Genomic DNA, 10,465 nt, shown 5'->3' on the forward strand with positions numbered 1-10,465 from the left:
TTTGCTTTTGATACTGATGATGTCCTGATTTTCAAGAGAAAGTAAGTAATCCGACAATGATATTGAGAATATTTGAGAATATTTTATATATACAATAACCTTTAAATATGTATGTGTCTTTTAAACTTTCAGGATTCGAAACAAGTTTAACATGACGGATACGCAAGTTGGAACAAGCACAAAAAGGATCCCTGAACAAGATCGTTTGATTATGATGGAGTTTTAGTTTTAATCTCTTTAGATTGCATGGAATAAGATTTAATGGAGTTGTGTCCTTATAATATCGTTTTATAGCTACATTTCTTTTTTTTCATGCCAAAATTTTCTATATTATGTTATCTTTGATCTTTTTTATTTGATATTTCTTTTATTCTATTTTCTTTGCATTTGGTTATCATTTAATATAATATTTCTTATATTATGTTATATATATCTATTTATAAGTGTAGACGATTATTAAATAACGTTAATACATTAGCTATATCTATATGAATCAATTTAAAAAATAAATAATTCAATATATTTTTGTGATCTATAGATATATAATATTTTAGTTTCAACTATTGAGAATAGAGAATGTTATGTATATGTTAAAAAAAAAATTTTAAATCTGATAAAAAATACAAAATATGTCAAATAAAGATTTTGATATGATCAAATTGTAGCAAAATTTGTATAGTAATTATATTCGCGTGCCGCAAACAGTTGTCTATTATAAGATATAGAGAATTGTGCTTTTAAGATATAGATGCAATTTCTTTAAATTCTTTTATTATTTGTAAAACAAAAAAAAGGAAAACTACGATTAAAAAAAAAGAAGGGAAAACTATTGTGTTTTTCTTACTTCGCTCTGCCAACCATCTACTTCCACCTGACTTGTCTACACTCTCATTAAAAAAAAACTCTCTCACTTCTTTCTTCACTCTCTCGGTCTCTTCGTGTTCTCCGCCTCTCTCTGTTTCACGCTCTCCCTCTCTTCAGGATTCATGGCTTCCATTGCTGCTGCCTCTACTTCTCTTCAGACTCGTCCTCGCCAAATGGTCTCTCTCTATTTCTCTCCTTCTCCACAAAATCTGCAATCTCCAATCTTTTTTTTTCCATTTTTTAATGTTTTTTTATCCCATCGTGCTATAGATCTGATTGTTTCCTTAGTTTTCTTTCCTTTTTCTTTGTGATGCTGATCTCGATCTTTTTTTTTTTCTCATCTTCAATGGTAGATCTTATTACAGAATCGTTTGTTCAGATCTTACTGTTTGAAATGGCTCTGTGATTTCTCGTAACTGCAGAAACTTTTAATATCGTTGATCTGATGAATGATTTATCAATATTTTTTTATATCTGAATTTGCCTAAGTTCTCTACCTTTTTGTAAGTTCTTATTTTGATTTAGTTGCTTCGGTTTTAAATTCTATTATACACTTAGTTGCTGCTGTTTAATTTCTCCTGTGTTTAAAAAACAAGAACCTACTTTCTCCTTGTAGATTGTTCGCATAAATCTAACATTTTTGTAATGCATGCGGAAACATTGTTAACATAGAGGATTAGTTCTTATATAGTTGATTTATGTTTAAGTTCTTTTGTATTCAAGAAATTAGATTTTTCGCTGTTTTGGTTATATGTAAATCACAAAACCTCTTTCGTTTGTTTGTAGTGCAAGTGATTGCTTTGGATTTCGAGTTTTAACTTTTATACTGATGGATTGTTGAAAAAGAGGATTAGTTCTTAGATAGACTTAGTTGCTCTGTTTAAGTTCTCTTGTATTCAAGCAATCGAGAAACTAGTTCTTGCAGATTGTGCACTGTTTTGGTTATATGTAAACACAAAACCTCTTTCGTTTTTTGTAGGGCAAATGATTCTCTTCCACTTCGAGCTTTAACTTTCGACAGATCGAATGTTAACATAGAGGATTAGTTCTTTGATAGACTTAGTTGCTTATATTTAATTTAAGTTCTATCGTATTCAAGAACTCAAAATGGTTGTTTGCTATATTGGTTATCTTATATTACAACACCTTATTTTCGTTAATGATTTGCTTTGCTTTTCAAGTTTAACTTCTACTGATTGAAATGTTTTTCTTAAATACGATTGCAGGCAATTGCAGTTAGCCATCCAGCTAAATGTTTTAGCATTGGAAGAAGCAATCTTTCTTTTACGCGTCGCCCGCTTCCTACTCGTTTGAGTGTTTCTTGCGCTGTAAGCATTTTTCTTCTCTCATATAATGTTTTCATTGTACTTTTACATCTCATATTCGAAAAAATGTGATTATGGAGGGAGAATGATATTAGAGGTATTGCTTTGCGAATCTAATTTGAACTCTTCAGCCAACTCGACATATGGGAACAATGTAATTATGCTCTATCGCGGACTTGACAGAATTTGGTTGCTGACAGCTTCATACTTTTTGTTTGTTGGTAAACAGGCAAAACCTGAGACAGTGGAGAAGGTGTGTGAAGTTGTCAAAAGCCAACTCTCACTTAAAGATGGCGAGACAGTTACGGCTGGGACCAAATTTGTCGATCTTGGTGCTGATTCTCTTGACACGGTAGTTCACAACCTTCTCATGTCTAACATCCACCCGCTTTTGGATACGTTCGATTCAACTGTTCAGTGGACTTATTGATGCTTAATCGTTTCATGTTTTCGAGCACATATTGTCTCACCATAATGATTAGATTGATAGTCTATGAAGGGTTCCTCATACACCTATTCGATTGATATGCACAAACTCATGGCTTTTGTGGTTGGGTTTCAGGTGGAGATTGTGATGGGCCTTGAGGAAGCGTTTGGGATTGAAATGCAGGAGGAGAAAGCACAGGCTATCACAACGGTTGAGCAAGCAGCTGAGCTCATTGAGGAGCTCTTGTTGGAAAAGGCTTGAGTAGAAGTCATTATTACATAATTAAAAAATTGGATAAAGATACCCAAATCGGTAATCTTGTTATTGTCTGCTTAGCTAGAGACTAAATTTCGTCTGTTAAGATTTTTATGTTATTTTGGGCAAATTATTATTACAAGGCTTTGTATTTGACTTCTTTTTCTTTAAAACTTTATTGTTCATTACCTTTTTTCGTCATTTTGAAATTTGATCTCACACAAAATGTTGGCCTAACTCATTCGCTAAAAAAATAATAATAATGAGAGCGAACACAGATTTCAGTTATCCCCAAATCGATTTCTACTGTTAGTTTAAGGTTTGGATTTTTACTTGGTACCCGGTTTAGTTTTAGTCTTCGTTTGTTTTTTTTTAACGCTTCATTCCTTAGTTGGAAGGAGAAATCTAAAGTACAGGATTAAAGAAAAGAAACATATCAACAAGGGAAAGACACCAGAAAGCATCCAAACAAAGAATGCTCCTTAAGCAAGGAGACACAGCTACCTTGAAACATACTTTTATGAGGATAGAGGAAGAAAGGGAAAGGGTTCCTGGGACTACAGCCTCGAGATCAGTTATCCATTTGATACCTCTGTGGCAATGATGTTACGAAGCCAAAATGGACCAGAAGTAGCAATGTACGATTGGTACCAGCGGTCTCATGTGACGCTTACTGCTATTGCCTTTGCGGCTTTGTAACTTTTAGGAGACGTTTATGACTAGTCTTGGTTTATTGGAGCATAATTAAATCTAAAACCCATTATGAGTCTCTTAGCTATTATTTAAATACTAAATTGAAATAAGAGACATGAATAAGAGACTTAACATTGTTGCACCTCCTATGGGTGAATCCCATAGGGTATCTTAAGATTTTTTATATGGGGAAAAACCCAAATTAGAGAAGAAAGTTTTTTTTTTCCAAATGCTTCAACAAATGAAATACTGCCATCTGTCATTGTGAGACGTCTCTTAACTGTCCCCAAATAAGAAACGTTTTCAAATTTGGTCTGTGCGTTTTCGGGTTTTTATTAATTAAAAATTATAAGAGATCCTGTGAAACTCTGTGTTAATCATGCTCTTAGTACGTAGCTCATTCCTATATGTTTTATTAATGAGTCATTTACATTGTATAACACTTCTTGAATTAATATTAACAGCATTTAATATTTCTTAAATTAGTAGCACTTTATCAGATAAAGTGATGATGCAAAGACTAAACCACTCCCATGCTAAGTTGATGTCAAGAAAACTAGTTTTTGTTATGAATAAGAGCATATACATATGTATATATGCATCTTCATATATTATCTTTTTATATATTATATAATATATAAAGTATATGAATGAGAAAGCACAAGAGGGAGAGAGACGAAAGAGCAAAACATTGCTGCTGCTCTCATCTTATTATTGATTTCAAGAACTTTATAACATTTACAGCTATTTATACTAGAAAAGAAAAGGTAAGAAGTTGGTAACACCAACTTAGTGATATTGATGGGGGTTGGTAATACCAACTTGATGATGAAGATGAATAATCACCACATATTATAATACTCCTCTTTGATTATCAATCACTGCTAACATATATACGTACTGCCTTGCTAAAAACTCTTATCATGGAAAAACCCTTTTTGAGATAAAAAAACATAACAAAAAAAATGCAGTAATGCTTCCCCTAGAAAAGATATATATTCCTCATTTCCTTCGAACGCTTAAATGATTGAGTCTCTTTCTTTGATAGATGAATTTGGACTTCTACGTCATTTGGATGTCTATCTTTTACGTATTCTTTGATGCCTCGTTAAAAACCTTATCATAAAAAAACCCTGTGGGATAAAAACCATGGCAAGGGAAAAAGAGTACATCTAAGTATATCATCATATTTCTCTTTCTGGAAGTATTCCTCTTTAGAGATCTATATTTTGTGTGTTCCTTGCTGTCTCGTTAAAAACCTCGTCATGGAAAAACCTATTAAGACAAAAACTATGATAAAGGAAAAAGAGTGCAGCCACGCTCGTCTTCTGGACAAATCTCTTTATATGGTTCTTATGGAACCCATTAATATATGTCTTCTAGACAAATATTTTTATTTGGTTCTTCAGGAACCTTTTCACAAATGTCTTCAGAACATCTTTATTCGGTTCTTCTCGAACCTTTTCACAAATGTCTTCAGGACATTTTCTCTATATGGTTCTTTTGGAACCTTTTCATTTAAGAGGGGATTTTATCTTACAAGCCCATCGGTCTCCCGCGCTTTGATTGAACCTGCGGTTCATTTGCTCTATTCTCATCAATAATTTGTTCTAGAGCATTTCTTTTGATGGAGCATTAGCAGCATGGATATATGATTTTGTCATCCATCTTATATCTTTGAACGCATCAAGTAACTAGTTTGCAAAAAAAGTTTATGAACTCCACCTCACGTATATTGGTAGGAGGATCGAGATAAGCCAAAGTTTATATACACGTTTGTGCTATCTTTTGGTGATTCTCTAGATTCGCCCCCCCCCTCTCAATGCAGGGAATTGATTTTCATCAAAGTGATGATCGGCAAAACGTGTGATATGTCTATATTTTGCATCATTTATGCTGCACTTTAGAGTCCATATCATGTGTTTTCTCATGTATATTGAGTCTTTAGGCATCAAAATAGGTTTTAGGACTTGCATTAGGTCCCAAAGATTTTTGCATGTTTTGAAGTCTTTATCAGGTGCTTTGGAGGTTATTTGGAGCTCAAGAGGAGGATCAGGAATGAAAACGGTGAAGAAAAAGGTCAAAAATGGTGAAAACCGCTTGGAGAAATTTCTCGGCGAAAACTCGTACCGGCTGGACCGAAACATCGGCCAAAATCGCTATCGGGTGGTCGTTATCGGCTAAAAATTAGTATCGGTGAAAATTTCATCGGATGAAGTTTTACGCCGAGGCGAGAAGTTTTATCGGCTAAAAAGCTTACCACGGTACATGATCCTCTGACATTTTCCTTACCGCGGGAAGCATTTCTCGGCTAAAACCTATTTTCACCCGCGTGCTTCAAAGATCACTAATCCGGGGAACCTTCCAGTCCGAATCAGTTGACGGGGTCTTCATCAAAGTTGTAGATAATCAAAGCCAAGATCCCAGAACAGTTGGAATCACGCAATTCGGACCATTGAGAAGAAAGATATCGCCTCCAGAAGACACGCCTGTCTCGCATGCACCCGAAAGCCGATCAGCTGAGCTTCAAAGATTACGTGGGACGAAGCCCTTCCGATTCGAACCAGTTTACAGGGTCTTCATCAATATTCAAGTTCTATGAATTCTATTTCCGGAACACCTGAAGTCGCTCAATTCGGAGCGGTGGTTTGGAAGATACCGTCTCCGGAGTACACATCAGTCTGAAAGCTGTACTTTCCGGTCATTCCAATGCGGTGCAAAGATGAGCAATCCGGGGAGCCTTCCACTTCCCAAGCTCCGATGGTTTCTTCACCAAAGTTTGAGCTGAATGAGTCATCTTGACTATGGAACTGGTTTTAAAGCATTTGGAGTCGTGTGCTGAAATTTATTGTTTCCGGAAGACAAGTTGGTCGATAGGAGCCCAAATGAGTTGTGATAAGTGTTCTCTCAAGCCTCGGCATCATTACCACGACATTGCTAAGCCGAGTCTCACCTTTTGAAAGCATTTTTTTGGGCTAAACCTCGTACCAACTGATGTGGTGTGTCATGAGGGTTGTCAAGTTTTACCCTAAATGAAATCAATAGCCGCAAGTGCACAACTGATCGATTGTACTACTTAGGGATCGAATCCACAGGGAAGGAAGATCTTTCCTGCAAAAGCCTTCGAAAGAAATATAAAGTAAGGAAGTCTAGAACCAAACGGTTTTGTGGGGGTGTTGGTGGTGTGTTTAAAATGTAAAAACGAATCTTAAAAAGAAAATACGGGAACTAAAATGACCTAATAACTAAACTTAACGAAAACGGGTAAAAACGGGAAAAACGGCTAACCTAATTGCTTAAATGAAAATCGATTAAAAAGGAATGAGAATATTGAACTAAAGCTTGAAATAAAACGGTGTGAATCTATAAGAAAGAAAGCGCTGGGGTTCAGGAAAGTTTTCCCAGGGTTACGAACGATTCAAAACATTACTAGAGAGTAAATTTGATAAGATCTTAGCTTAAACTTTTCGAACTGGAGTCACAGACGTATGAATACGCCACTGTCGTGATCATAGAAACCTATCTCTCTCAACCCTGACCAGTAGGTTTCCACTCTGGCCCTGGAAAAGAAGAGATGCATTATGTTTAAGACTCATCAGCATTCACAAATCGCCAATAGGTAGGTTTCCACTCCTATGTTTGTTTTGCTCTCCCAAACTAGATCTGACACCGGATGAACACTTTCGTGTCACCAAGCATCTGGATCAGATTGTAGTTCATGACGCTACTCTCATGCAGTAAAAACGAATTCAGAAGAAAAAGTTCTAAGATTCGGCTCAAAAGCTCATGGAATCCTCATCGAACATATAAATCCCCATCGAAAATCCCTTAATCCCAACAATAAAACTACTCAGACATGATAAACGAAATCAAAAACATAGTATTAAAAAGTAGAATAGAAACCGAAATTGAAAAAGAAAGAACAAGGGTTCAAGAGACAAATCTCTCTCTCCCTAAAACCTAAAAACAAAGGTTAAAGTAAAATTTCTGTAGAGTATTTCGTCTCTCTTCTTCTTCCTTAAAAAACGACCTAAATGACATCTTTTTATAGTCTCCAATACTCTCTGGTGTCTAGGGTTCCGGAATTGAGGCTGGGAAAATGATATGGGCTTCAGAAATGGGCCTTCAAAGTCGGAGTTGGCTGGCCGCGGTCGGGATGAGTGTGACCGCGGGAAATAGGTGGCTGGCCGCGGTCGCGGTGCTTCTGACCGCGGGGATTGGTCTGTTGGCCGCGGGTGGAAACGCTTGCCGGCTGGTTTACGGGACATCTTGCTCTTCGCGTATCTTTTGATTAAACCGTTGGATTGCCAAGCTGTAAAGTGTGCTGGAAAGCTGATACTTCCATCTTTAAGATATCCAAATTTGAAATGGATCAGACGGTGAGAAGGCCTTCAATCAGGGGTGAATTTCTGACGGTTTGACTCTGAGCTGAATTCTGGTTTTCTATCCATTTTGTTAAGCTTTTCCCTAAGTTACCTGAAAAGAGTCTTGGAACTACAAATAATAGAAAAACGTAATAAAAGTACTTGAAAGCAATTAAAAACATATAAAAAGTATTTCAAAACGATCCATAAAAGTGGTCAAAATACGGTGTTATCACCAACCCCTCGGTATGTTGAGATCAAGGCATGCATGCAAAAAGAGCAAAAATGAAATTGACTAAGTGTTGAACATATACCTTGGTATCAAGACCTCAGTGTTGCATGCCGGACTCTGTTCTCCTGAACCCCTCGACTACCAAGCTCCACGGCATTACATGGCGAGGTCCCTTGTCACAACTCCAGAATCAAGAACAAGGTGACTTAAGAGAACACACGTGAAGATGGATCTAAGACTAGGGTTCATGCATGTTCTTGATGTGTTCTTCGCAAGATCTCCATCTTGATCTTTGCTCACGTGCACCTCTCATCATCAAGACCTCGGCTTCACTCTCTCACACACCGTGGTGCTCACCCGACGACCCAAGAAGAGCGCTCAGTACCCGGTTTGTTCCGGGCTGACCCGCAACACTTATCCTTCACTATAAATAGATTTTAGGACCAGAAACCTAAGAATCTTTTTTTATCTTATCATCTTTTAGCTTTAAGAACTTGCCTCTTTTGTGAAGCCTGATTAATCTAATCTGATATCTCGTTTTTGCATCAGAATCTTGTTCTTGCTTTATTTCTTTTATTCTCCAGCATTAAACTCCTTATCATGACTAGCTACACGTCTTGCAAAGGACTTAGTGAGCTCGTTATGATCAGTGAGTAGTCGTTTAAGCGGCTTTAGATAGGTAGATTAGGGTGCGTTCATGATAGATTAGTGAGTTTAGGGATCTAGTCTTGCATGTTTCATTCTTTAACCGACGAGATCTCTAAGCTGGATCCAAGCACATCAATTGAGGTTCAGATCTGAGACATATCTTGCATCAAAAGTGTTTGTAGAAATGTCTGAACCACTCGGTTAAGGGTTTAAGAGTCTTTCATCGCGAGAGTGATAGTTTGTTCTCTTAAATGACTTATTGAACTGAATCTTAATGCTGACTGATTCATGCTTCTCAAAAGGGATTTTGGTATGAAAGAGGATCAGTTTAGATGTTTAATACTTTCATGAGAAGATTAACATACTATGAGTTCATGTTAAATGAAACCGATTGATAAATCTGATTCATTAACTTACTAGTTTAGCTTGGAAGCACCCGAGTCATGTATCCTGTCTAAAGTCTCTGCCTTTATCATATATCATCATCATCCGAATCATTTGCTTATTTACTATTGATCACTTGGATCTTCAGCCAATTTAAGTCTCATCTTTTGTTTCATTTTCATGTTTACTTGCTTGTTAAGTAGATTAGCTAAAACCTTTACCTGTTCATCTTGACTTAAGATCACAAGTAACATAGACTAGTGTCTCACACACAAGTTTGGATTGATAACCCCTTGTACTACAAGACTGGGGATTGATAACCTCTACAGAGAGTGAAAACTCTTAGTTATCAATTGGCGCCGTTGCCAACTTGTGGGAGCTAATATAAATGGCTCAAACCTGTTGTACCGTCGTGATTTGTTCACGTCAACAACTCCAAACTTGTTTAGACGTACCCCTCTTCCAACAGTTGGATCAAACCAATCACATTTGAAGAGAACAGTTTTAAGCCTTAACAATCCAGGATACTCTACTTCAATTATTTCTTGCAGAACTCCATAAAAATTTATTTCACCCCTCACACAAACTCCATAGTTAGTTGTCGCCCGCTTTGCACCGTGACGGTATGTGTGAAAAACATAGCCCCGAGTGAAATACATGGAGGCTTTAGTTATTTTTGCCATCAGACCTAGTAGTAACTCATGGAACCATGTTGGAAATTCATCCGGATCATTCGGGTCCACCTAATAAGAAAACAATTTGCTTTAATTTCTTGATTTGGATATATAGCAAATTAAAGTAGTCTTTTAATTAAAATTTTATACGTACTTGCCCTTTTAACCACTGGGCATAGTGTTGATCTTTACGATCATTGATTTCAGTTTCAGAAACCCCAGATATGCATTCTTTAACCTCATCAACAAATGTGCTGAGAAAACAACAATTAGTTATTAATACTGACAACTCATATAAAGATATTATTAATTAAAAAGTATCTTTCATACGATGACAATTCTTCACAATTTAACAGGATATACGTATGTGCACTGTGATAATCTTTTTCATTGGACCACCAAACTTCTTTTAGTTTTGCACTAAGACGTCGATCGGCGAGAATATGTCAGGTACACCTTCAACGGCATATGTTTGGCCAACTCCTCCATCATCATATCGACGAGTAGCTCTTTTGCGTGTTCGTACTTTCGGTGCAAAATAGTATGAAGTGAAGTGTGAAGTCTCTTGCGTCAAGCTTCCCGCCACAATTGAGCATTCC

General features: G+C 36.6%; 1 protein-coding gene across 1 annotated transcript; it reads left to right on the top strand.

The window, feature by feature from the left end:
• Positions 1–792: 792 nt before the first annotated feature.
• Positions 793–3,072, top strand: LOC18009964 (acyl carrier protein 2, chloroplastic). Its single transcript, XM_024149177.1, has 4 exons — positions 793–1,040; positions 2,091–2,192; positions 2,419–2,541; positions 2,752–3,072. Exons 1-4 carry the CDS (start codon positions 987–989, stop codon positions 2,875–2,877), a joined length of 405 nt encoding a protein of 134 aa, XP_024004945.1. The 5' UTR covers positions 793–986; the 3' UTR covers positions 2,878–3,072.
• Positions 3,073–10,465: the final 7,393 nt, after the last annotated feature.

This window comes from Eutrema salsugineum, unplaced genomic scaffold (genome assembly GCF_000478725.1).
Source record: "Eutrema salsugineum unplaced genomic scaffold, Eutsalg1_0 scaffold_8, whole genome shotgun sequence".
In the NCBI taxonomy this organism is placed as follows: domain Eukaryota; kingdom Viridiplantae; phylum Streptophyta; class Magnoliopsida; order Brassicales; family Brassicaceae; genus Eutrema; species Eutrema salsugineum.

Bases quoted from the DNA above. Each gene is read 5' to 3' on its own strand.
- LOC18009964 (XM_024149177.1), top strand. From the start codon at position 987: ATGGCTTCCATTGCTGCTGCCTCTACTTCTCTTCAGACTCGTCCTCGC. The intron at 1,041-2,090 runs GTCTCTCTCTAT...ATACGATTGCAG, and splicing joins AGACTCGTCCTCGCCAAATG to GCAATTGCAGTTAGCCATCC. The intron at 2,542-2,751 runs GTAGTTCACAAC...GTTGGGTTTCAG, and splicing joins GTGCTGATTCTCTTGACACG to GTGGAGATTGTGATGGGCCT.